At 45.1% G+C, this 27,633-nt stretch overlaps 2 protein-coding genes across 6 annotated transcripts; one reads left to right on the top strand and one right to left on the bottom strand.

Annotated features, from left to right (window-relative positions):
* Positions 1 to 218: 218 nt before the first annotated feature.
* On the top strand, positions 219 to 26,883 carry DUSP23 (dual specificity phosphatase 23). 5 transcript variants are annotated; one of them, XM_079957673.1, is made up of 4 exons: positions 219 to 291; positions 23,126 to 23,188; positions 23,898 to 24,172; positions 26,090 to 26,883. In XM_079957673.1, the coding sequence occupies exons 3-4, from the start codon at positions 23,903 to 23,905 to the stop codon at positions 26,273 to 26,275; spliced, it is 456 nt and encodes a 151-aa protein (XP_079813799.1). In that variant the 5' UTR covers positions 219 to 291; positions 23,126 to 23,188; positions 23,898 to 23,902; the 3' UTR covers positions 26,276 to 26,883. The 5 variants fall into 5 exon arrangements, with proteins under 5 accessions (XP_079813799.1, XP_079813796.1, XP_079813797.1 ...); XM_079957671.1 differs by lacking the exon at positions 219 to 291 and adding an exon at positions 16,622 to 16,740; XM_079957674.1 differs by lacking the exon at positions 219 to 291 and adding an exon at positions 16,661 to 16,683.
* Positions 4,079 to 13,386, bottom strand: LOC307205360 (serum amyloid P-component-like). The gene is made up of 2 exons (XM_079957661.1): positions 13,209 to 13,386; positions 4,079 to 4,904 (listed from the first exon to the last, which is right to left on the bottom strand). Exons 1-2 carry the CDS (start codon positions 13,270 to 13,272, stop codon positions 4,282 to 4,284), a joined length of 687 nt encoding a protein of 228 aa, XP_079813787.1. The 5' UTR covers positions 13,273 to 13,386; the 3' UTR covers positions 4,079 to 4,281.
* Positions 26,884 to 27,633: the final 750 nt, after the last annotated feature.

Below are 27,633 nucleotides of genomic sequence, written 5' to 3' on the forward strand. Positions count from 1 at the left end.
ATCGTTCTTGGCTGGTGAGCCATGGAACACAGCTTTTCATATGCCCAGGAGATTGAATGATACTTCCCTCTTAGATGTTAATTCAAACCCACCATAGTTACACAATTAGGTAGGGTTTTTGGCAAATCTTCTATGTTTAATATGAGCACAAATTATATGTTTAATAGGACCACCACCACTTGTCTCTCATGTCTCCTTCCAGGGTGTTTGTTGGCAACCTCCTTGGGACTCCATCTTCTTGGCTGCTGATTTCTACCTGGCACCTGTTCTTAAGAAGCACATGTCCAGAAGGTAGGTTGCCTATTATCCCATTCTGGCAAATGTTGCTTCTCAGGTGGCTTTTTATGCCTGCCAAGGCTGCTGAAAAGATTAGAGGCAAGTTTATTAAAGTGTATTTCCTATCCTAGGGATAATCTTACAGAACAATCAAGATTACTGCCCCGTTAATCCACAACAGCACCTCTGGCATTTACTTCTGTGCTTTTATGTTGATGTTCTCCTCTTTGGATCCTAGGGCAGGGGTGGGAAGTCTCAGGCCCAAGGACCAGATGTGGGCCCCCAGGAATCTCTATCTGGCCCTTGGATTCTCCCCAGGCAAGTTTCTTAGTCTTCACCGGACTTTTGCTTGGTTTAACACCTTCCTTCTGAGCAAACCAGGTGGCTTTGCCTCTCTGGAAAACCTGAAATGTGCAGGAAGCCTCCAAGACTGTGGGAAGTTCCCTACATTCACCCTCCAACTTAGCGAAGGGACAGAAATCCAATTCAGTTCACATTTAAAGACAAACATAATTAATTTCCGCTTTCCTAAACTATATGTGAACCCAAACCCAAACATCCTTTGAAATTTGTACTCTGAATTTTGCAATGCAGTTATCCTGCCACGTCCTGTGTGGCGTGTACTAAGGCGTGTGTGGGGAACCTTTAGCCCTCCAGATGTTGCTGAACTACAGCTCCCATCATGCCTAGCCATTGGCCATACTTGCTAAGGATAATGGAAATTGTAGTTCAGAAACAAGCGAAGGGCCAAAGTTTCCCCACACCTGCTCTAGGGTAAAGTCTGTATGTAAATGCATTTATTAGTTAAAAATAAATAAATACAGGAATGCGTTATGTTAGGGGAAATTTCATTGCAAAAATACGTCACTCTTTGAGAAACAGAGATATCTGGTGACTTGCCGGTGTGCACACTGCAGTTCTGCTTCATTTGATACTTTTTTGTGTGAATTATTTTAATCTTCTCACCATGCTTATCCTGGTCTCCCACCTGACTAGAATATATCCTTGATCTATAATGATGCCTCTTGCTTATCACTGTGGAGGTGTTGGGGAGGGGCAAATCTGTCCATTTCCATTTCCCATCATTTATATAAGATTATGGCTAACATACAATGTTCTGCACAGCAATTTTTTCAAATATAATGCATTTTTGTATGTTATTAACTAATATGCACAAGTTTATGCCCACTCCTATCCAAGGAGTGTGCATTCTTGTTCACATTACTTGGCCGTAGAATGGCATTGCAAAATTCAGAAACTGTGTTTCAGTTCACGTATTGCTTTGGAAAGCACTGCATACATTGCTTTTGCCTTTAAAGGTGAACGAAATCAAATTTCTTCCACCATTCCTAGACTAAATTATCAGTTTTAGGTTGTTTGGTCTCCAGTTGTGTTGAAGACAAAACTCCACGTAAGGTTACCAGACGTCCCCGTTTCCCAGGAACAGTCTCCGGATTTACAAATCAATCCCCATACAAAATCCATTGAAGTTGAAAAGTGTCCCCGGATTCATTGAAAAAAATCTGGTAACCTTACATTAAGGGACAAAAGCAGAAAGGAGGGAGTTCAAGTCCTCTCCTGATTTCAGAGCCATGATTTGGCAACGGGGAAACATGAGGTCTGAACAAGATTCCACTCTGTCAGGGCTCTCCTTGGCCAAAACAATGTCTCTTATTGGAAACAAAGGGTGCCTGTTACCTGAAACAAAGATGTGTTTCTTCTGTTTAAAGCCCTCTGAAACACTGCTGGGTGTCTGGAAATTCCCCCAGTGGCCACCACCTGAGCTGGAGCTTGACTTATCACACTGTGCATTGTCTTCTTTGCTACTTCAAAAAAAAAGGTCACCTGTAGGCTTAGCACGAGACGCGGAATATTCTGGATCGGGAGTGAAGCACTCTGAGGGTTGGTGGTCTGTTGTAAAGGACTGAATCCCCATCCCTTTCAATTCGAGAGACATATACGGGAGGGTTGCAAATCACAACTTTGTGTGGGTCCAAAAACCACCCAAGTAGAGATATGTACTAATCGGGTCTCGCCTGGGGAGAAAACAGCTCCAGACTTTAATGGAGTCTGTGTGGAGAGGAAGACTTTTAATTTCTGGTCTGTTTGGAGTTGCATTATGTTTTAAAGAAGCTGAACCTATGCTTGGACAAGCATTTAAATTATGCAACCACTTGAATGTCTCTTTATTGTTTTAAGTCTGTTTGAAGAAAGTTCGAGTAAAGCTTTCGAATTATATTGATGGGTCTGGACCATTTTTATTCCAAGAGTTTTTATTCTACTGCTTCAAGCTGCGCAATATTAATATCTGCAATATGCCCTGCACCCCCCTTCTTTGCTTGGCCAGAATGAGTCCTTGAAGTGTGGTGATGTCTTTTACTTGCTTGGATGCAAGATTGAATGGCTTGTGAGTATGTACAGAAAAACTAACCTACTGTCAATGTTGGCCTGGGAGGAGCCAGAAAAGTTCCCCACCACTGCTCTACTTAATTGTTTTTATTGTTAAACTGCTCTTACTGTCAATATGTTCTGGCTGTGAAGTTCCCATTTGATACAGATCTATAAATTGCTAAATATCCCCACTGAGGTAAAAGCAATTTTATGCATCTGTGGAAACAGTTACCGTATTTTTTTGCTCTATAAGATGCACCTAGTTTTTGGAGGAGGAAAACAAGGGGGGGGGATTCTGAATCCCAGAAGCCAGAACAGCAAGAGGGATTGCTGAGCAGCGAAAGCAATGATCCCTCTTGCTGTTCTGACTTCTGGGATAGCTGTGCAGCCTGCATTCGCTCCATAAGATGCACACACATTTCTCCTTACTTTTTAGGAGGGGAAAAGTGTGTCTTATAGAGCGAAAAATACGGTATTTTATTCCCTTTCTCCAGTCCAGAAGGTAGCTGCGCTGCTACCGCTGCTAATGGTGCAGGTGAGGTCACCCCTGAGAAAACATTGGGGGATTTCTCCTACCCTTGGAGAAATTTTGTGAAAGCCCCCCCCCCAAAAAAAACCCCAAAGTGATCTGCTTCTGAAATAGGATGGGGGGTGCCAAGAGGCCATTTTGCACACAACTCTACTTCCCCATCTCCAAATTTTGGGAGAAGCAAAACAAAGACTTTCCTCCCAAAACCTGCCTGGACCATTCTGGTGTGGGATGTAACATAAGCAGTCAAGTACAACACTTCCTGTTTGCCCAGAGTGGACACGCAGGGGGATGTTACTCCAGCCAGGAGGACTTCCTGTCACACTTGGTCTGGGGCTTCCTCCCCCTGCATGTGACCAGGTAGATGGGCGTGACCCTAGCTGACCACATAAAAAGGGCTGGTCGTTCTTTCTCTTTTGCTGTTCTTCTGCTGAGACTGTTGTACTTTGCTGTCCGCTGGCTCTCACACCTCAAATCCTCATGTGGAACCCACATTCTTTTCTGTAACTCTAAGCTAAAGCCTGACTTCAGGGATCCAGCTGTGAACTGAATGAAAGTAAACTTCTTATACCTTACAAAGAAGGCTGTTGTGTTTTTATTCTCTTTAGGAGGGATAAAAGGGGACTTCCCAGGAACAAAACCCAATCTGGACAAAGCCAGATTGGATTGCTTAAGTAAAGGGATTCAAATGAATCTACCAACTAGATTCCTGCTATATATTGGGGAATGCACTCTGCTGCTGCTGACTCACAAGCATGAGTGAGGAAGGATACTATTAAATCAATATATCCTCTCCTAGTATCCACAGCATTCCCACATCTGGTTGGACATCTGTCCCATTCTCTCCTCAGCAATACAAACATTTTTTTTAAAAGGAAAAAGAAATAAAATGCAATCTTTTTTTTTTATTAGAAGTGCAATGATATAGGAGAAGTTGCATGTATGATTTCCTGGAACTTGTTCACAGGCTGAAAGAGTTGAGATCAACACCGTCACCACTGAAACACCCTGAAGAAAATCTGGATAATTTTAAGACAACTCCATTTCTTTTTAGGCAAGGGCTTCATTTAAGACAGCTCCCTAGTTCAGTAGATGGACATCAGGGGAGGCTTAACTACAACATACCCCTTAATTTGATAGCTCAGGGATCTCCAGTTCAAAATATATTTGGACAGGGTGCTGCCACTGCGGACGAGAAGCACCTCATCTGGGGTCAGCACCCGGTCCCACATGTACACATCTGCAAGCTCTCCTAGAAAGGACTGGTTGATATCAAAGCCACCCCCAAAGGAATCCTGATCTTGCCCCAGGAGAAGGGATCCCCCTGTGCCTATAGAGTAACCCTTCTGCATGCACATTCGGGGGAGAGGCTGCCCGTCCAACCAGAACTCCACCAACCCCGTGGCAGACTCCCAGCTCATACAGATGTGCTCCCACTGAGGTCCGGAGGTCATTCTTTCTGGAACGCTGAAGGTCACCGATGTGCCACCCACATAAAAGTTGTATTGGTTGGGTTTGAGCTTGAAGATCAGGAGCTCATTGTCGCTTTTCCGTGTGGCATAAGAGAAGAGGCCGTAGGCACGGTTCAGCAATGTGTAGCTTCTCAGGCAGACTGTGACGCTGGTCAAAGGATCCTGGAACGAGGCATTCAAAACCACAGCGGCTGTGTTTGAACTCGCTGGGAATATGAATACCTTCGTTTGAAGGTCTGGAGGCAGGAAAAGAAGAGAGTAAGGGTTTTTTCCTCACACCTATAACTGCATGCAGGTGTTACTTGAACGTTGTCTGAGAGATTGCTTTATTTTATTTTTTTATAAAAATTTTATTAGGTTTTCACATTTTATACACACACACACAACAAAAACAAAAACAAAAACAAAACATATATAATTTCATACTCTTACTTTCTTTACCCTCTTTCCTTGACTTCCCCCCACCCCCTCTTCATACATCCCAATTCCAATAATTAATTCAGCAAGTTCTTATCTCTCATCTTTAACATATTATTATTATTTTTAAAACTTAACTCTTTTTACTTATCCACATTTAACTTATCCAATTCTCTTATAAACATTAAATCTTTTTTCTAAGGTCGACCTAATTTCTCTCCCACAAATTTCTCCCTTTATATTTTAATTAATTATATGTCATAATGGCCAAATACAAAAATCATAAAATTTTAAAATTCTGTTCTCCCCTCCCTCCCTACCCTGGTTTCCATCCCTTATGTCCACAGAAACAGTTCCTAGCCCGGATTCCTCACATCCGAGGCCTTCAAGTCTCTGTCAGTCTCTCTACGCCGATTTTGTTGGTAACCCTTTTTGTTGGTCCTCAGGTCTCGAAGGAGTTCAGTCGCAGTCACACCAAGTTTTCTTCCATCCAAAATACTTAAAAGCAGTTGCTGCAAAAGGTCAGCTGCTCTCCCATACTCAAAGAGGAAGTCCCAATCATATTTCTTTATTCTTTTAAATTCCAGTATTCCAGGTACTCCAGGGACTTCCTCCTTCATCTTTCTCATCTTTCGCAGATTTTTTTTTTTTTAATAAATATTTATTGAGATTTTTTTTAAAATACAAAATGCAAAAATAATAAACAATATAACATATATCATAACACATTTTTCAAAACTTCTTTGGACTCCCTCACGTCTCCCACTCCCACTTACATCATTGTAAATTTTTTCCAGCAATTTATCATCTTATTTATATTCTTAAATCTTGTTCAATTAATTTAATCTAATCTCCAAAAGCTTTATATTTTCCTCAATCTCACTTATCGTCAAATTCAAATCTAATTCAATGGTAGGCAATTATTTATGATCTAGCATCCTTCTTAGCATTCGACCAAATTACAATACTTTCGTAAATAAATCTTGAATTTCTTCCAGTCTTCTTCAACCCTCTCTTCTCCCAGGTCTCGAATTCTACCAGTCATCTCGGCCAGTTGCATATAGTCCATCAGCTGCATCTGCCACTCTTCCAGTGTGGGTAGATCTTGAGTTTTCCAGCTCTTAGCGATAAGTATCCTTGCTGCCGTTGTTGCATACATAAAAAATGTTCGGTCCTTCTTTAACACCTTCTGGCCGACAATGCCCAGAAGGAAGGCCTCTGGTTTCTTAGTGAAGGTATACTTAAATACCTTTTTCAACTCATTATATATCATTTCCCAGAAGGCCTTCACTCTAGGGCAAGTCCACCAGAGGTGAAAGAATGTTCCTTCATGTTCTTTACATTTCCAACATTTATTATCAGACAAATGGTATATTTTGGCAAGTTTAACTGGGATCATGTACCATCTATATATCATTTTCATTACAATTTCCTTCAAAGCATTACATGCAGTGAAGTTCAGCCCAGTGGCCCACAACCTTTCCCAGTCCTCAAACATGATATTATGCCCAATATCCTGAGCCCACTTTATCATAACCGATTTAACCATTTCGTCTTGTGTATTCCATTTCAGCAGCAAGTTATACATTCTTGATAATACCTTAGTTTTTGGTTCTAACAATTCTGTTTCCAACTTCGATTTCTCCACCTGGAACCCTACCTTTTTATCATTTTTAAAAACTTCTTTAATCTGAGCGTAATGTAACCAGTCTCGCACTTTATCCTTCATTTTCTCCAAACTCTGCAATTTCCAATTGTCTCCGTCTTTTTCTAATATTTCCCAATATTTTGGCCATTTGGCCTCCATATTGGGTCTTTTTCGGGCCTTAGCTTCCAGAGGTGAAAGCCACCTCGGAGTTTTGTTTTCCAATAAGTCTTTGTATTTTGTCCAGACATTAAAAACTGCTTTCCTGACAATATGGTTCTTGAAGACCTTATTGATCTTAACCTTATCGTACCATAGGTATGCATGCCAACCAAAAGCAATGTTAAACCCTTCCAAATCCAATACGTCAGTGTCTTCAAGAAGTAGCCAGTCTTTTAGCCAGCAAAAGGCTGCGGCTTCATAGTACAACTTTAGGTCCGGCAGGGCAAAGCCCCCTCTTTCTTTCGCATCAGTTAGTATCTTAAACTTAATTCTGGGCTTTTTGCCCTGCCAGACAAATTTAGATATATCTCTCTGCCACTTCCGGAAGCACTCTGTTTTATCCACAATCTGCAATGTTTGAAACAAAAACAACATCTTTGGCAATACATTCATCTTGACAGCAGCAATTCGGCCTAACAAAGAAAGCTTCAATTTTGTCCAACTATCCAAATCTCTCTTAATTTCAAACCAACATTTTTCATAGTTATCCTTAAATAGACTCAGATTTTTTGCTGTTATGTTTACCCCTAGGTACTTTACTTTTTTAACCACAGTTAGTTCTGTTTCTCTCTGAAACTGTTCCGACTCTACATCTGTCAGGTTTTTCCCCAACACCTTAGTTTTCTGTTTATTTAGTTTAAATTCTTAAAATACTTAAAATACTTAAAAGCAGTTGCTGCAAAAGGTCAGCTGCTCTCCCATACTCAAAGAGGAAGTCCCAATCATATTTCTTTATTCTTTTAAATTCCAGTATTCCAGGTACTCCAGGGACTTCCTCCTTCATCTTTCTCATCTTTCGCAGATTTGTAATCCGAAGATCTTCTTCTTTATTTCCTGACAATATAGGCTTCTGATTGGCATTTTCCTTTTCCGCTCCTTCTTTCCTCTCCACCTGTTCCAAAAATGTCTCTTCTGGTTCAGCTGCAGATTTCTTATTAGTCAAATCCTTTATGCATTCAGCAGAGTTGTTTGTTTTAGAATTCAAGGTCATAAGTTCTTTGTTCATAGCCGTACTCTGCTCTTGCAGGATTCCCACGAGAAAAAACATTTTTTCTATCTCTGCCAGTAATTTTCCCTCTGCAGCCATTGTAATGTCTCTAGTTCCCCCTAGGGGGATTCCAATTACTTGACAGTCCTTTTCCAACGGTCCGTTACTTATTGTTTATAGCTACGTTGTTTCCAACCACCTCAGTTCAAATGCAACACTTTTAATTCAGAGAGTTATTAAGTAACAAAGTTCTTAACTTTAACCGCCCGTTTGACAGCTCCTTTGACAGCTGTCAAACTCCTTATTCTTTTTCCTCCGGCTTACGCACAGGACACTCCCGGGTTCGGGGGGGGGGGGTTACACAAAAGCTTCCAAAATTCCTCACTTTCTCTCCAGCACAAAGACTTCTTCTGTCAAATTCATTGAAGTATCTTTTATCTGACACCAAAAACAATACTCTCCACCTTAGTTCTCCAATCCTTGCTTTAGATCGTTTGTAGGTAGGGGGGGTGCGGACTTCCCTTTAGCACATCCCCCGATTGTACCGAATTCAAAGGTATAAATTTTAAAGTCCAGATTCCAATCTACTCACGGGTTGTTTATTTTCCAGTCCGAATTTTGGGGAAAAAGTCAGCGCTCTCCGGCCATGGCTCGCGGCTACGCTCCACTGAAGTAGCGGTCTTTTTTTCTTTTCTTTTTTTTAATAAAATTTTTATTAATTTTCCAATTTTTAACAAACACAACAAAAACAACATGGAAACAAACACATAAAATCATAATTTCTTAACCTTATTTCCATAAGCCTCTTTTCTCGGACTTCCCCATACCTTCCCCTTTTTGCATCCTTTTATTTTTAGCAATTTTTCAACAACCCTTTTAGCCAATTAAATATAAATTCATTCTCCTTTTCAATTTCACCCTAAATCAAACAAAATTTACCGCTGTAATTCTACGTCTTCCTCTCCCTTAGCATTTTAGCACTCCTCAATTTTATAGTAGCTCTTAAGATATATTTTAAACTTCTTCCAGTCTTCTTCCACAGTCTCTTTCTCTTGGTCGCGGATTCTGCCGGTCATTTCTGCCAGTCCCATAAAGTCGATCACTTTCGCCTGCCATTCCTCCAGCGTGGGTAGCTCTTGTGTCTTCCAATACTTTGCTAGAAGAATCCTTGCTGCCGTAGTAGCGTACAAAAAGAAATTTTTATCCTTCCTCGGCACCAGCTGGCCGACCATACCCAAGAGAAATGCCTCTGGTTTCTTATGAAAGGTGCATTTAAGTACTTTCTTAATCTCATTATAAATCATTTCCCAGAAGGCCTTAATCTTTGGGCAGGTCCACCAAAGGTGGAAGAAGGTACCTTCAGTCGAAGTAGCAGTCTACTCACAGCACCACGCCGCTCCCCGTACCCTCTCCGTAGCCTTTAAAAAGGCTCTTCATGGGTCGGGGAAGGCGCTTAAAGGTGCCCGCCGAGTCACCAAGTCCGCAGGCTTCCGCGCCTGCGGTTTCTAAGGGTCCCCGCGTCGCCGACGCGGTAAGACCCGTCTTCAGCAGAGCCGATTCCCTCCGGAGCTCGGAGGGAATCCGCCATTAATCCGATCGCGCTAACCCGGAAGCTTCTGAGAGATTGCTTTAATATCCTGTAGCTCACTGACTTTTGGTCCAACCCTAGAGACCTGTTGTTGTTGTTGTTGTTTCAGACCCTCTCAGCTTCCCTATTTTCCAAGAACGGTCCTGGATTTACAGAAGCCATCCCGGCTTCTGATTTGATCCGGGAATGTCCCACTTTTCCTTTTGACGGCCCTATTTTTATTAGAGAAATGTTGGAGGGTATGGAGTTATGCAACCTCCGAGCCAAGGAGATGACAATCTTTAAAAGACATCTGAAGGTAGCCCTGTATAGGGAAGTTTTTTTGATGTTTGAAGTTTTATTGTGTTTTCATATATGATGGAAGCCATCCAGAGTGACTGGGGCAACCCAGTCAGATGGGAGGGTATAAATAATAAAAATGTTATTATTATGGAATAGAACATGCCTGTTTTCATTGGAGAAATGTTGAAGGGTATGTTGTTATTATTCTTCATTAAATTTCTATACCACAACATAAAATAACATATAAAGACACACTCAAGTGGAAAATTCCAAAAAACATTCACAAACCAGAACACTTACTTCCGTGTTTGCGGCATTTGGGAGCTAATTTGTTCAGCAACTAAACTGTTCGGGAACCAAGGTATGACTGTATCAGCAAGAAGGCTATGTCATATGATAATATGCCTTCACTTCTATGGGACTTGTTGTTTTGAAGGGCTGGCCCTATGATGTGGCACAAGGATGCAGCTGCCTTAGGCAGCAGATGGTGAGGGGGCAGGAAGTAGGGTTGCCATATTTCAGAAAGTAAAAATCCAGACTTTGGGGGGGGGGGTTGACCAAAGTTGTTGAGCTTTTTAAAGTTGTTGGGTTTGTGTGTGTGTGTGTGTGTGTGTGTGTTTGGAAATTCGCAAATCAACACTTCCAATATGGGCTGCCATACGCCTGGGTTTTCCCGGACGTTTCAAGGTATTTTCCAAAATTTCACTCGGACGCCATTTTTGACGGACAAATCCCAGCGATGTCCAGGAAATTCCAGACGTATGGCAGCCCTAGCAGGGAGTAAGCACAGCTATGAGTGCTCTGTACCCCCTGTGTTAGCCTGCTGCCCTCAGGTGCAGCGGAATATACAGTCCTTTCACCAGTATTGGAGTAGATTAAGTCCAGTTGGCTTGTGTATGGACTTTGGGGAAGGGCGCCATCTTGTCCTTTGCATCAGGCAGCAAAATGTATTGAACTGACCCTGTCTCATGCCCTGCCCTGCAGCTTAGAAGCAGTTTTGGTGAGGGTGCATGTGACATTAAACCCTCTGTAGGAGTGAGACATGGCAGAGGGCACCATTTTCTGACTCGCCTCAGGTGGCAAAATGCCTTGGTCAGCCCTGCTTCTCCACCTTTATCACACCCTCTGTAGAAGATGGGTCTCACACTGGGCTGAACACTGGGCTGGGTGGGATCTCCACCGTTTTTAATTATGAGCTCAGAAAACCAACAATCTTAGCCAACGGCTGAACTGCGACTCTGGCAGAATCACATGCAAAAATTGTTTTGTGCTGGTATTGTTAATGAATCACTTCGTTCATAAACCACCAATATGCCATTGGTAAGATAATCCATGGCAGACTTCCTCAACCTCGGCCCTCCAGATGTTTTTGGCCTACAACTCCCATGATCCTTAGCTAGCAGAACCAGTGGTCAGCGATGATGGGAATTGTAGTCTCAAAGCATCTGGAGGGCCGAGGTTGAGGAAGCCTGATCCATGGGCAAAAGTCAGAAGAAAATAATTAAAATACAATAAATTTAATGACAATATTTTTTTTTTTAAAAGCAGCAGGATTAAATGGCGTAAGCACATAAGATGCTATTTCGGACCAGTGGGCCCTCAAGTATCTTGTCCTCACATTGGCCAACTAGCTATCTAGGGGAAGCACACAAGCAGAACCTGAGGCACAACAACAACAAACAAACAAGTAAACAATCACAAGAATGCATAGTTAAATATTTGAACCACAGCGGACAGTAAGGGTCTGAAAAAAATCTCAAGTAATTTGCCCAGATGAACAAGAACATGTGTGCAAGGTGCAAGACCTTCATTTGCTCTGAAGAACCAATCTCTACTGTTTCTTTTATTTTCCTTTACTAGATTTTATTTTATTATTTTTCTTTACTAAATCTTTGTTTCATTACTACTTAAAAATGAGCACCAGCACTTCACATTGTTCTTAACAATGAATCAACAGACACTCCTGTTCTTTAAACAAAGGCAATCCAAGTTCATAACCCGCAGCCTAATCAAGATAGTAATCTCACAGCTGTTTTTGTTTTCACCACACCTGTGAAACCCCAGCTCTTCCCCATGCAAATCTTCTCCTTCCTCCAAGTGCCTCTGAGTCACAAACAGCGGCACAGTGGCTATTTTCGAGTCTTGACTCGGTGGCCTCATGGTCTCCTCTCTAAAAAAAACCCTTTTCACTCTAGATTTATGGTCAGGGGCAGTTCTTTAGATGGCAATGTGTGTTATTCCACTTCCTTCAAATGTGTTCAACCATCAGCCCTGCTGCAACCCGGACCACTCCTGCTCATTCATAGGATCACAGAACTGGAGGGTTGGAATGGACTCCGAGGGTCAGGAATCTCAACACCCCCCATCCAATTTGAAACCAATACGGACCCCGCTTAGCTTTGCAAATGCTGTTGGCGTCCATCTGTCTCGAGCAGAGGTTGGCAAAGTTTTTGTGGCTTACGCTGGCTCACAATCCCGCAGACGCCGTAGTGGGCCGGACTGCGCACACACGCACCAACGCTATTGCCGGCGCAGCTTCCCATTGGGTGCAGGAGCTTCCTACAGCCAACGGGAAGCCGGCCAGCATTGCAGAAGGCGGTCCTTGCTCTGCTCCACGCCGCGCCAGTTTAGTCCATCGCACGGGAATCAACTGAGCAGGTGGTGGGGGTCCATGGGCCAGTTAAAGGACCCCCATGAGCTGCTTGTGGCCCATGGGCCGTAGATTGCCAACCCCTGGTCTTGAAAGACAATGGAGTATGCCTCCGGTGGGGGAAGTCAAACTGCTGCGTTAGCTGCACCAAAGTGAGGGGGGCAAGCCTAGGCAGTGTGTATGGTGGTCGTGGGCTGCCCAGATGACAAGACCCCCCCTCTCGGCCTCACCAAAATGGTCCAAAGGAAAGCAGAGCAATACACTTGGCACCAGCTTGGCAGCAGGAGTGGCTGGAAGAAGGCATACAAGGTGCCATCCAACCACCTAAGGGACTCCACTCTGGATATAATAATTATTATTATTTATTATTTATACCCCGCCCATCTGGCTGGGTTTCCCCAGCCACTCTGGGCGGCTTCCAACAAAATATTAAAATACAATAATCTATTCAACATTAAAAGCCTCAAAAGAGGACATGCCTTTTCTTCTCCCAAAGATATCCCACAAGGCAGTAGAGGTTTAGAATCAGCGTTTTCCTTGTCCTACGTGGGCTCCCTTCCCAGGTTCCAGAGCCCTATGTCCCTCCAATGCGCTAGCAGTTCTATCGCTGCAGAACCGATTGGAGCCCTCCAGGATTCCCCCCCGCCCCCAAGTCCTGCCCTGGTGGTTCCACAGCAGACGATCCAGCTGTTTAGCTCTGGTGCAGAGCTACAGGCATTTCAACTGTACAGCTCCACACGGCACTCACCTTCCTCTGCCAGAGACCCTAAAAGGCAGGCCAGGATGACGAGAGAGGAGTGAAGGATCTCCATTCTGGCTGGACACAGAACAAACTGGTCAAAGCGACCCCAGAATCTGCTTTTGATTTCTGTTGGGAACTTCTGTTCTCAGCAAAGTCAATCTGCTATTGTGAAATTTTGCAAACTTTCTCGGCATTTATATCTGAACTGAGTTTCCTGTTGCTTACGTCCTAGGGATTTCCCCAATGTATTGACAAAACTGTTCCTCTCCCCCCACTTTCAAAACTACCTCAACTAGCACTGGTTTCTCTTTTTAACTCCTTCCAGCTCAAAACCATTCCTCACAACCCTTGGATTCCAAGAGCCTTTTGGGACAGTTTTCTTAGCCAGGTTTTGTGGGACGGTAAGGGCCATAGCTCAGGGGCAAGGAAACTTCCCTGGTGGACTTCAGGGTTTGCTTCTTAGTTTGTTTTCCGAGATCCAAAAGCCTTTTTCTAGCTTAGGAAATTCATTTACACCTGAACACCTCACCTAAAGAGAGCTTCTTCACATCAGATCTCTGTTGTGGACTTCCTTTAAACTCTGTGTCTGGTCCTTTTGTCTTAGAGGTGGAGATCTCCTCACTCCTACCTTGGCAGGAGGATGACAAGAGACTTTGCTTTATCTCTTTTTCTCCCCATTTAGTCTCATCTTGCAATTTAGCTTAGAGTAAGATCGAAAGGTCGGCGGTTCGAATCCTTGCGGCGGGGTGCGCTCCCGCTGCTCGGTCCCAGCGCCTGCCAACCTAGCAGTTCGAAAGCACCTCCGAGTGCAAGTAGATAAATAGGGACCGCTTACCAGCGGGAAGGTAAACGGCGTTTCCGTGTGCGGCTCTGGCTCGCCAGAGCAGCGATGTCACGCTGGCCACGTGACCCGGAAGTGTCTCCGGACAGCGCTGGCCCCTGGCCTCTTAAGTGAGATGGGCGCACAACCCCAGAGTCTGTCAAGACTGGCCCATACGGGCAGGGGTACCTTTACCTTTACCTTTACCTTTAAGCTTAGAGCTTAGAGTAAGCTTAGAGTAAGCTACTAACATGAGTTTGACCAAACTGCAGGAGGCAGTGGAAGACAGGAGTGCCTGGCATGCTCTGGTCCATGGAGTCACGAAGAGTCGGACATGACTAAACGACTAAACAACAACAAGCTTTGTTGGGATATACAGTACTCACTCAGCCACTAACCTTGGGCAGTCACCATTATCTTTGCCTAACCTACCTCACAGGGTTGTTGTGTGGATGAAATGGGGAGGAGAACCATGTACACCTCCTTGATATCCTTGGAAGATAAAGGTGGTATATACCAGTAAATGTAATAAATAAATAATCAATAAATCTGCAGATCTTGCATTTTTATTCACCAAATGTTTAATTAAAAAAAACGACCTTTTGCCTGCGACAGAGAGTCTGTTTGGTTTCTTCCTAACTCATGGTTCTACAAACACTTTCAAGACAGTTGTGGAGAGGGAGGATATGCTCTGAGGAGCCTCTCACGCCCCCTTCCTTAAGCGATGTTGGAAGATGAGAGTCCAACAACATCTAAACATCTGATCTCAACTACAGAACCCCTATTTGCTTGTACCCAGCAAGCCATTCTTTGCTCGGCCCACACCTGCCTCTGACTTTGATCCCCAGGGGCACGTGCCCCCCACGGACCCCAGAAGGGCACACAAACTGGGGGAGGGGCTAAAGAGCTCCCCACTTAACAGCAGATAGGTTCCGTGACCCAACCATCTCTTAGGCATTCTGATCCTGCCTATTTTATATGCATTCATTATTATGTGAAGGCCACTACCTGCAAGGCTCTTTCCGCCTGGCCTAGGAGGGGGGCCTGCACTCACCAGCCCTACTGAAGAGGCTCCTCATGAGGCCGGAGGAAGATCGCCCAGCTAATGTTTTATTGATTTAATATGCTGTAAACCACTTGGGAGTTTTTTATTAAAAATATAAAGCGGTATAGAAATTTAAAAATACAAAAATACAAAAACATTATTACATTAAGGACTCTTTCACACTTCAGTTTGTCCCGCACCTTCCCCACCCCTCCTAACTTGCTCGGATATATCCCACATTTCCTCCTAGTGTTGTCTACACTGATTGGCAGGAGCAGGTTCAGGATTGCAGAAGGGGGTCTTTCCCACCTGGGACCTTCTGCATGCAAAGCAGATGTTCTGCTGTGTGAGATAAAGTGGCCGTTCCCCACGTGGGCATAGCCAGGATTGGGGGGGGGGCTTCATGTTAGGAGAGGCAGAACCTCAGTTAGTTAAGTATTTTTATTGATTTACTTGCTGGTGGGGGAGCTGACTCCCTGCCTCCCCCCCCCCTTGGCTACGCCCAAGGTTCCTGCCATCGGAGACCAGGTTCAGACGACAGATGAAGGAAACCCTCCCCTTGCCTGAGCAGGGCTGTGAGCTCCTCTCAGGTCCCAGCAAGTCCCAGTATGAACCAATGTATTGACTGAGCCACTATTCCCCCACCCTGCTTGGACGACTACGGGGACTGAGCCCGGGACTTTCTTTTTTTATATATATAATATTTTTTATTAATTGTTAACAAAAAAAATTTATTAATTTTTAACAAAAATTTTAAAGACATACCACACAAAGTATTATAAATATGTCCTTGTTTGGACTTCCTTCAGCATCTCTGATAGCCTTCCGTCTTGATTATTTATCTTGCAATTCTTAACTTAATATTGCCTTTACATTTTCTAACAAATCATTTCTCCCTTTCCATTTTTACAATATTTCTTAAATTACTCCTCACAGAACTTCTTGTAGTCCTACAAACGTAATCTGATCATCACAAATACTTTTCAGATACTCAGTAAATTAGTCCAGTCTTCGGTAAACCTCTGGTCCCACGGGTTTCGGATCCTTCCTGTTAGCTTGTCTAATTCTGCGTAATCCAGAGCCCGGGACTTTCTGCAGGCCAAGCAGGGGCTCTGCCCCTGAGCTATGGGCTGGCAGACAGAGCCACTTCGTTCCCCCACGGCCGCCCCCTACTTGCCTGCGCCAGTACCCCCGAGAGGCTGAGCAGCCCGAGGGGCCAGAGGATGATGGTCTTGGCCATTGGGGGGGGGGCAGCAGATCTCCCTTGAGGGATCCCCGGGGCACCAGATCGTCCGCCTCCCCTTTTCCTCCCCACGGGCCAGCTACGTGGAATCAGCTCCGCACAGCGACTCAGCAACTTCTCAGGAAGAAAAAACACGCGGGCGGGTGGGTGTTCGGCGATGCAGCAAAACTCGCAGAGGTAAGTGGCAAACAGGGCGCACCATAACAAACACGTGCGTAAAAGCAGGCTCCATCTGCCCGGCTTGATTCTTGCTGCAAAAGTTGGGAATTTGGAGAGGCTCCCTTGCATTCTTCTGCTCTCCAAAGGACGGGCATTTGCAGAGGTTCCCTTTCCGCTTGCACTGTGCGGGCAGGAAGTGCGCCCCTTGGCATCGGTATGACTTCCAAGCCGGCTCCTTTCTCCTGTTTTGCAACCCTGCTTTTCGTTTCAGGTACTGCGCGGGAAATCGGGTACCCAAAACAATGTCAGAAAAAGGGGGGAAGCGGCAGCAGATCAGGGGGCCTTGATTCCAGGGCTCGCTGCCCATCCACATGCACGGATGCCGAGCCTATAGATGCTCCAAAGCTGGTAGCCACCCAATCTTTACAGACCCAGGACCCACTTTTAACCCAAACATGCAAATTTCCCCCATCTATTTGCAGGGTGAGAGTGTTTCTCCTGCGACCCACCTTAGATCAGGTCCGCTTGCCCCGACCCACCAGTTGAAGACTTTACAGGATCCTGGTGGGACCGGATGTGTGATAGAACACCTGCTTGGCATGTAGAAGGTCCCAGGTTCACTGCTTGGCATCTTGCGGTCGCGCTGAGAATGTCCCCGCTTGAAATCCCTGGGAGCTGCTGCCAGTCAGTGTCGACAATACTGAACGAGATGGACCAATGATTTGACTCACTATAGGACTATATGGGGGGGGAGAGGCGTTTGAGGGCAGCCTCAATGTCGTCCTGGGACAAGATTTCTTTGCCAAGGGTTATTTTTAGGCTGTCCAGCAAGGGGGGGGGGCGAGGACTGACAAGCAGGCAGCTTGTATATGAAGTACGTGGTTTTAAATCTGCCCTCAATGTGTTTTCTGTACATTTAAAAAGAGTGATGAGAAAACTGTACTGTTTGGAGGAGCATTTGGATATCTTACCTGCCCTTCCCCAAAGTTCGCAGCTGTGATTCCTGCACTGTAGGATGGTCCTAAGATCCGAAGCTTGTTGACAAACAAGGTTTTACGTATTTTATTCCTTTATTAAATTTGTATACCACCTGTCATCTGAAGATTACAGGGCAGTTCACAACATAAAAAATAACTGCCAGGGCGAGAATGCAGACTAGAACAAAAACCAACCAAGAAACCACCCCACTCCCTTCCAACTCTACAGTTTTATGATTCTGGCTTACAGCAATATAAAAATACAAGTTACAGATAGGTAGCCGTGTTGGTCTGCCATAGTCAAAACAAAAAAAAATCCTTCCAGTAGCACCTTAAAGACCAACTAAGTTAGTTCTTGGTATGAGCTTTCGTGTGCATGCACGTATCTGAAGAAGTGTGCATGCACACGAAAGCTCATACCAAGAACTAACTTAGTTGGTCTTTAAGGTGCTACTGGAAGGAATTTTTTTTTGTTATAAAAATACAAGATTAAGATTAGCAGGAAGGAACAATGTTTGCCTCTCATGCACTCTGTCAAAGGGACAAGCCCTGGGATGGGGAACCTCAGGCAAATGTGGCCCTCCAGGCCTCTCTGCCTGGCCCTCAGGACTTTCCCCATCCTCCAGAACCTCACCCCTTACTGGCCCTGCTCTGTCCTGCCCCCCTCTCCCCCCGCTGCCCCTTCAGTGCTTTTGCCTGGCTGGAGGGTGGAGAGAGATGCGTGTGGAAACAGACACACCGCTAATGTTCTGCCCGCTTTATCCTCGGGATACACATATTTCTGGCATGTGGCCCCCAACAGGTTTCCCAGAATGGAGTGTGGCCCCCGAGATTTAAACAGGCTGCCTACCCCTATCTACTGCTAGCTTCTGAAGGCTTTCAAAGAGGAGGAAATTAGACAAAAGAGAGAATCTTATCCATCTTGGCTGTGAGTCCTGGAATACCTTCTCCCTGCCTTGTGAGCCTTTTCCACCTGGCCTGGGAGGGCAGGGGCCTGACTGACTCCAACTACAAAAGTTGAGGCTGCTGAACAGAGCCTTGGCCTGAGCTATTGTTTTTGTTGCAGGTGGAGTGGTTGTTGCTGTTATTATTTTTTCGTATCTTTATTTTAGAGCTCATTATTTCTGTTGAAGTTTTTCAGTTTGGTTGTATACTTCTTGATGTTTTACTTATTGTTGATGTTGATGATGATAATGATGATGGTGATGATGATGATAATTTCATTACTTATACCCCGCTCATCTGGCTGTGTTTCCCCAACCACTCTGGGCAGCTTACAGTATATATAAAACATAATAAAAGCATCAAACATTAAAAACTTCCAGATACAGGGCTACCTTCAGATGTCTTCTAAAAGTTGTATAGTTCTTGTATCTCTTTGACATCTGATTGGAGGGGATTCCACAGGGAGTTTGTGACTACTTTTGTTATGTTGTACTTACGTATTCTTTCCATGGTGTAAGCTGCCTTACATAAAATTATATATGTGTGTGTGTATCCTATAAAATGCTTTCGGAAAGAGGTTTGGGGATGACTGTCCCATAGAGGGATGCCAGAAAGTATGAAACAAATAATAATTACTATTTTCTATTTGTACTTCATTGGAAGAAGCCCACCTCTTAATATTTTGCTTGGATGGTATGTGATTTCCCAAAGGATGAACAGACATATATAGAAGGCCTATGCTTGGGTGGGATGGTTTGTTTTTTCCCGGTTTTTTATTATGTATTTTGTGTTGTTTATATTGCAGTTTCATGTTGTGAACTGCCCTTAGATCTATGGGAGAAGGACAGCATACAAATTTAATAAATAATAATAATAATAATAATGTTGGAAATGCACTACTTGGAAGCTGGCTTGGAGAGAGCCAAGGATCCTCAGATATGTAGTGTTGATGGGTGGAGGGGAGGAGGCAGATTTCCTGGGGCTCAGGTTGTTGTTATTATTGTTATTTATTGATTGAATCTATATACCACCCTTCTTCCATAGACCTCAGGGTGGTTTACAGAATAAGAGTACAAGGTGAAATTCACAAAAAAGATAATATGAACAAGAAAAAGAACAAAACAAACGAATACATCTCAAAAGCACATTTAAAAGAGCAGAGGATGTTAATAATCCAAAGGCCTGCCTAAAGTGGAACATTTTTGCCTGGCACCTAAAGGTGTACAATGAAGGCGCCAGGCGAGCCTCCCTCAGGAGAGCATCCCACAAATGGGGAGCCACTGTAGAAAAGGCCCGTTCTTGTGTTGCCACCCTCCAGACCTCTTAAGAAGGGGGCACACAAAGAAGGGCCTCAGATGATGATGATGATGATTTATTATTTATACCGTGCCCATCTGGCTGGGCTCCCCAGCCACTCTGGGTGGCTTCCAACAAAATATTAAAATACCGTAATGCATCAAACATTAAAAGCTTCCCTAAACAGGGCTGCCTTCAGATGTCTGGTAGTTGTTGTTCTCTTTGACATCTGGTGGGAGGGCGTTCCACAGGGTGGGCGCCACTACCAACAAGGCCCTCTGCCTGGTTCCCTGTAACTTGGCTTCTCGCAGTGAGGGAACCGCAAGAAGGCCCTCAGCACTGGACCTCAGTGTCTGGGCTGAACGATGGGGGTGGAGACGCTCCTTCAGGTATACAGGACCGAGGCTGTTTAGGGCTTTAAAGGTCAGCACCAACACTTTGAATTGTGCTTGGAAACGTACTGGGAGCCAATGTAGGTCTTTCAAGACCGGTGTTATGTTGTCTCGGCGGCCACTCCCAGTCACCAGTCTAGCTGCCGCATTCTGGATTAGTTGTAGTTTCCGGGTCACCTTCAAAGGTAGCCCCACGTAGAGCGCATTGCAGTAGTCCAAGGATGATTGCAGCGTCTGCTTAGGTTCATATGGAGAGAGGCAGTCCTTGAGATACTGCTTAAGGCTTTATAGGTCACAACCAGCACCTTGAATTGAAACTAATTGGCAGTCAGGCCAGGATCAGTGTACTATGCTCAAACCGTCTTGGCCCAGTGAGCACCTAAACTCGCCTTCACCACTAACCCTTTAACTACTAGGGAAATTTATATTTCCTTGGCTGCAGGAGGTGGGGGCAGAGAAAAGTGCAATGCTGTTAGATCAGGCTGGAGGGAGCCCCTCTAGTCCAGCATCCTATCCTCACAATGGCCAACCAGATACCTAGTTGAGAAGCTCACAAGGAAGATTTTGGCTTCTCCTGTACAGAGCAATGATGGCCACAAGAGGCTGCTGTAACACCAAAGGTTGCATTTTGGAGGGCATTATAAACTGCATCTGCAAACCTAGGCATGCTTACCAGAGAGTAAGCCCCACTGAACTCAGTGAACCTGTACATCTGCAGCCCTAAATATATTTATCCTTCGCGCAGTCCCCACCAGACCCTGCACAGCTCCAAAACGGATGCCACCAGGGATTGAAGCAGATTTTCTGCCACTGAGCAGATTGAAGCAGATTTTCTGCCAACATTTCTCCGGGGAAACTAGGGACGTCCTTTTCTATTATTATTATTATTATTATTATTATTATTATTATTATACTCAACCCATCTGAGTGGGTTGCCCCAGCCACTCTGAGCAGTTTCCAGCATATATAAAAACATAATAAAACATTAAACATTAAAAAAAACTTCCCTATGCAGGGCTGCCCTCAGATGTCTTCTAAAGGTTATATAGTTACTTATCTCCTGGGCTATGGGGTTGCATAACTCCATACCCTCCAACATTTCTTTGATGAAAATAGGAATGTTTCTAAGGAAAAGCAGGACATTCTGGCATCAAATGAGAAACCGGGACGGCTTCTGCAAATCCGGGACTGTCCCTAGAAAATAGGGACATTTGGAGGGTCTGCCAAGGCCCCTTCCCCTGGGAGGCCACCCAGGGAATATCTGCTTGGGCTGAGGGCCAACAAAGATGGCGGCACCCTGGGCGATTGGCTTCTGCTTTGCAAAGCTTCAGGTCTGGGTAGTTCCACCGGCAGAGAGATTACATGATCCCACCCGGAGAGCCTCCCTGCAGGTTTTCTCATTGACTCCGGTGACCTCAGAGGAGATAATCCCCCCTGCTTTTGTTATCTGTGGGAAGAGGCGCTGAGTCATCGCTCTTAAGCGCCAAGGGTGGGCCGCCGCCAGAGATTCCCATCATGCCTCTGTGCTTGACGGGCCTTGGAAGCTTGTCAGGAGCTCCTTGGTGAATCCTAGAACTGTAGAGTTGGGAAGGGCACAAGGGTCATCTAGTCCAACCCCCCCCTCCCCGCAAAAAATGCAGGAATCTCAGCTCAAGAATCCCTGACAGGTGGCCAAGCCAATCTCTGCTCTCCATGGAAGGAGAGTCCACCTTCTGAGGGAATCCCAACTGCTCTCCCCCTCAGAAAGGTCTTCCAAACTTTTGGTCACAATCTCCTTTCTTGTTATATTTCATTGGACTAAGTGAATATTGTTTTTTAATAATAATAATAATAATAATAATAATAATAATAATAATAATATTTAAATAATAATAATATTTAAATAATAATAATTTATTATTTATACCCCGCCCATCTGGCTGGGTTTCCCCAGCCACTCTGGGCTGCTTCCAACCGAATATTAAAAACAATACAGCATTAAACATTAACATAGCAGGCAGATGATGAATCGGAAGTCCTTTACTTTCTGAATCTTACTTTCTATCATTCTCTTTTAACCTCTTTTCTACCCTCTCTTTTCTCTCTCTGTTTCTTTCTCGCTCCCCCACCCCACCCCCTTTGTTTTTTATTGTATCTAGATAAAAGTCTTGGTTTGGTTTTTAAAAAGGGGAAATATATTACGTTTTCTTTTTCTCTATAAACCATAATTAATTGATTTAAAAAAAAAATAATCTCCTTTCTTGTCCTTTGACAAGAACAAGATGACACCTCTGAGAAGGTTTAGAGACTCTGGCCATTTTTATTACTCATACGACCTACAGAATCTACAGTGCTGTTTTGACCCTTTATGCAGGGGTGGAGATGCTTTTGGGGCTTGAGGGCCACATTTCCTTCTTAGCAACCTTCTGGGGGCCACATGCCAATGGCCAGCGGGTCTAGAGGCAAAAGCAGGTGGAACAACTGATGTGAATATTCTCTCTTTATGGTAGCTTAGTTGACAAGTGCGGGGAGAACCCAGTCCTGGTGGCTAATAGCTATTGAGAGCTTTATCCATCATGAATTCCTCTACTACTTTGCTCCATATAATCTTATGCCAGTTAGTCTTTATGTTAGGACACCTCCGGTATTCCCCAGGAAGGATTCACACATATTTGAGAACTTTAAGATGGTGCAATTAAAGCTCCTCTGGTGCAACATATCAACTTATTTTTTAAAATAAGGAAAGTAAAGAAAGTGATGGTGGAAGGCACCAAAAATATTGAGTTAACCTTCAATTGACAAAATGGTGTCTGTCCTCCCTGTGAACACCTCAGGGCCAGTGCTCAGTAAAGCGTGGACATTGTATAACCTCCACACAAGCTTTCTACCAGCAAATCTGGATGAATGCTCAATAAACAGGTCAGCAGGAAGAGCTCAGGGTCTCCACAGTGCCCCAAGACCCTGTTGTTTTTCCTCTGCAATAGGTTGCTGGAGTAAATTAGTCAGCACCGCCGAGAGGATCTTAATTAAAACAAAAATCTCTTGTGTTTCCTTCTTTCTCTTGCAGCGCTCCAGTTTTCTTTTGCCTCCTCTGCGAAAGGGGCTTCTCCTCACAACAATAACCCATGAGGTAAGTGAGGTGCAAAACGAGCAAATATTACTGGTTCAGGATCATCCCAGCTATTTGCCCATGGCCGGTCCTACCATTAGACAGAGGTAGGCAGTGACCTTGGTGGAAATTCTGCATCTGGTCCCGGTCATCGCTGACATGTGGCCCTCAGAAGATTGCCCAGGCGGGAGAGTGGCCCTGCCAAAAAGAGGATGTGAAGACAGTAGCACTTTCCTCTGTGTGTCTTCCAGCAGCTGGTACACACAGAAAGGCTGCCTCTCTATGCGAATGTTTGCTTAATACCTTTTTGTTCCCTTTCCTGTGTTGTTCGCTTTTAATACCTGCAAAGACAACAGCCGGAGATCTCTCCGGCACCTCCCCACCCCTTTTCTGTTAGCATAGCGATCATCCTGTGTTTTGTTTTCTTTTCCAAATCGGGCAGCGGATTTCCACACACACACCAGCTTTGGTTCTAAGAACGCTTAATCCCAACCCAATACCTTTGGCTGTGTTGAGGGATAGGCGGTGGCAGCTCTGTTCCCAGAATCCTCTGGGGCTGCACTCAGGGCAGCTCCGGCCAAACCGCACCAAGGCGAAGTTTTCCGCAGAGGGTGGCGCTGGGGAACCGCGCCCAATTCTCCAGCAGCCTTTTGAGAACACGGCAGGGAGAAGGGAGTTGCCTTTCGGTGAACTACCTCCCCTTTGGTTTTTCTCTCCCTCTCGCTCACAGGGTCCATGGCGTCCGACAAGCCACCCAATTTCTCCTGGGTAGTGCCAGGCCAGCTGGCGGGGCTGGCCATGCCCCGCCTGCCCGCACACTACCGGTACATGCACGAGCATGGCATCCGACATCTGGTGTCGCTCACGGAGCGCAGCCCGCCGTACCACGACACCTGCCCCGGCATCCAGCTCCACCGCCTGCGTATCACCGACTTCTGCCCACCTTCGCCTGAGCAAATCCAGCGCTTCCTGCAGATTGTGGACGATGCCAACGCCAAGGGGGAGGTCAGTTTTCACGCTGCGGTATCAAGGCGATTTCTCTAGCTGGTCTAGTGTTCTCTATGCCAGGGGTGGAGAACTGGACTTTGAGTAGCGGGCCGGATTCTTATCTCCTTGAGTTTCTTTTCCAACCTTAAGTCTCCACATTTCCACATCAGTTTGCGATTTTAAAAAACAAATTTTAAGAATTTTAATTTTTTCCCCATGAAAATTTTGGTGTGAATTTATGAGCAATTTTGTCGAATACAACGTGTTTGCGTATGTTATTTTCAGTGTACTGTAATGTGCCATTTTTACACTTTTGTTTGTGTGTCTGTGTATTTGTACACATTCCTTGACTGGAAAACTTCTTTGTATAATTTGGAGAGGTACGGATTTTGATGGGTGGCTGTTTCCCCCCCCCCCCCCATTTGCACATTGTTTCAAAAAGCGTGGAATAGGTAGTTTCAAGAAGCAGCTCAGTAGCTTCACTAGCTTCACTGCAAGTGGGTCGCTGTGGGAGAGTGGGGAGGTGGCAGAGGTTCGGCCTGTGCAAAAGCACCAGCAGAGCCAATCCAACACCTCGTGTCTCCCTCCTGGTAAGCAACAGTGACCCACCTGATGGAAACCCCACCTGGCTTCTGATGTCTTCCTGTTCGAGTGAATTTTCCTGATGCTTCTCTAATTGCCAAAAAAACACACAACGCCCCACCTTTTTTAACAAGCGGATTTCTTGCACTGGTGCGAGAGAGGTCTTAAAACTAATGGCACTGATCTGCAACGCCCCCATCCATACCTGAAGTTTAAAGCACTATTATACCACTTTAACAATCATGGCTAAGCATCCTGGAAATCATAGTTTTTTTAAGGATGCTGAGAGTTATTAGGATACTCCTATTCCCTTCACAGAGCTACAATTGCCAGAGTGATTTAACAATCAATCCCCATTCCCAGGAAACTCTGGGAATAGTGGTTCTGTGAGGGGAATAGAGGTTTTAACAAGCTACAGTTCCCAGAGTGCATTGGGGGAAGCCATGCCTGTTTAAAGTGGTATAATAGTGCTTTAAATATATTGTTATGAGTTTGGGCAGGTTGGGGAGAAGTAGACTGTATGCAGAGCGCCTTCTAACCCCTGGATCCAGCAAGTGTTAAAATACAAGCCAGGCTAGCTTCCTGGTGAGGTGGTAGCCTGGGTCAGAGTTTTTCAAACTTGGGTCCGCAGCTATTGTTGGACTACAACTCCCATCATCCCTAGCTAGCAGGACCAATGGTCAGGGATGGTGGGAATTGTCAGTGGTTTTTTCCCCAAGGGATACTTAAGGGTACACAGTACCGGCACCTCTTTTTGTTGTTGTTAAAAAATGTGCCACTACTGTAACAACTTCATGGTAAGTTACCAGCACCTATTTTTCTAGGGGGAAAAGTGCTGGGAATTGTAGTCCGAAAACTGCTGGGGACCCAAGTTGGCCTAGGTGATGGGCCATTAAGGGAACAAAGGAAGTGGATCTGTGTGAGACGGCAGGTGGGTGGGGCCCCTCAATTGGCTGGTAGTTAGAAAGATGAGAGGTGAGGGTTGAACCTACAGTGATGTGATCTAGAAGCAAGAGAGAGGCAGAGCAATTCTTGATTTCTGTTTGAATCCAAGGCTGTGGCTATGAAGGAAACAATGCCCTCTTGGGGTGTGAATGCAGGCTCAGGTTGTATATACATGTAAATAAACCCTATATCATAAATACACCACAGTCTCCGCTGTGCCTCATTCCGAAGGAAACACGAACCTTGGGTAAGTGCCTGGAACTCCTGGGATCTCGCACCGCTCGGAGGTCGGGGTAGCATGCGGCAGTAGAGTGCAGACGTGCCAGGAGCTCTTTAATTTCACAAATGTTAATTTCCTCACGGGCCGGAGGGGCCCTTTCACGCTGCGGCTTTCCCTCTCTTCACCAGGCTGTGGCAGTGCATTGTATGCTGGGATTTGGCAGAACCGGAACCATGTTGGCCTGTTACCTCGCCAAGACCCAGAAGATCACTGGTGTCGACGCCATCCACGAGATCCGCAAGCTGCGGCCAGGCTCCATCGAGACCCACGACCAGGAGAAGGCCGTTGTCCAGTTCCACCACCGTATCAAATAGCCAGAGGAAGAGATGAGGATGGGTAGTAGGAACTCGTTGGCTGCTGAGTTGACTCCACGGGGGATTTTAACTTTACCGTAACCCCTGTTGCTGGGGGAGAGTTATCTGGCTGCCAAATGGAGAGGCCGGTTGATTTGTTGATTGGTTGATTTTCTTGTTTGAAGCAGGTGTAGGCAGTCTGTGGCCCTCCAGAGTTGCTGAACTACAACTCCCATCACCCCTGGCTGTTGGCCCTGCTTGCCAAGGCTTATGGGAGTTGTAGTTCAGTGACATCTGGAGGGCCAATGTTTCCCTGCACATGCTTTAAAGAGATTATTTGAGTTCTTTAGTGGGGGCTTCTGGTTTGGGGTACAGACTGATTTTTTTTGTGGGAGTTTCAGATACTCAGGGAACAGGGCCCCAGGGCCCCATTGCAAGGGTTGGCAGCAAACAATGAGTTTTCCCTTTCACCCTGGAAGAAACAGCCAGCATGGGCAGTCAGGAGACATTTTACAAACTGTGCATTTAAGGAGTGTCATGGGGTGATCTTTTCTGTCACAAGCCAGCAGATTCTCCTGTCTTGACACTTCACCGCCCAGAAATAAAGGCGATCAAAGGTGACAACTGTACATATTCACTTTCAGTTCATTTTATTCTGTATTATTTATTCTTACATTCGCACCCCAGTGCTTCCTCTGAGGAGTTGTACACGGTTCCCCCTTCTCCATTTTATCCCCACAGCAACCCTATGAGGTAGGCCAGGTTGAGAGACAGTGACTGACCCAACGTCACCCGGTGAGCTTCATGGCTGAGTGGGAATTTGAACCCTGGTCTCCCAGGTCCTAGTCTAGCACTCTGACCATTTCACCGCAGGGCTAGGGAATCATTTTTTCAGCTCAAGGGCCACATAACTTTCTGGGAAACCTTCTAGGGGCCACATGCCAGCAGGGGTGGAGAGGTGATTAAATGGAGGAGGGGGTTGTCACTTTAGTCTACAAAACGTTTTAAAACAAATAATATAATTGATTGAATAAGATTGTTATTATATAGCAATGAAATGAACCCAGTTAGCGTTTGTAAAATTCAGGGATACTAAAAACCAATAGCCATGCATGCCTCCATCCAGGGCACACCTTTGCATTTCATTTACAATAAGGAAAATTATAGTGCAAGTAGATAAATAGGTACCGCTCCAGCGGGAAGGTAAACAGTGTTTCCGTGTGCTGCTCTGGTTCGCCAGAAGCGGCTTAGTCATGCTGGCCACATGACCCGGAAGCTGTACGCAGGCTCCCTCAGCCTGTAAAGTGAGATGAGCACTGCAACCCCAGAGTCGGTCACGTCTGGACCTAATGGTCAGGGGTCCTTTTACCTTTATCTCT

The sequence above is a fragment of the Podarcis cretensis genome, assembly GCF_951804945.1.
Source record: "Podarcis cretensis genome assembly, chromosome: 16".
Classification (NCBI taxonomy): Eukaryota; Metazoa; Chordata; class Lepidosauria; order Squamata; family Lacertidae; genus Podarcis; species Podarcis cretensis.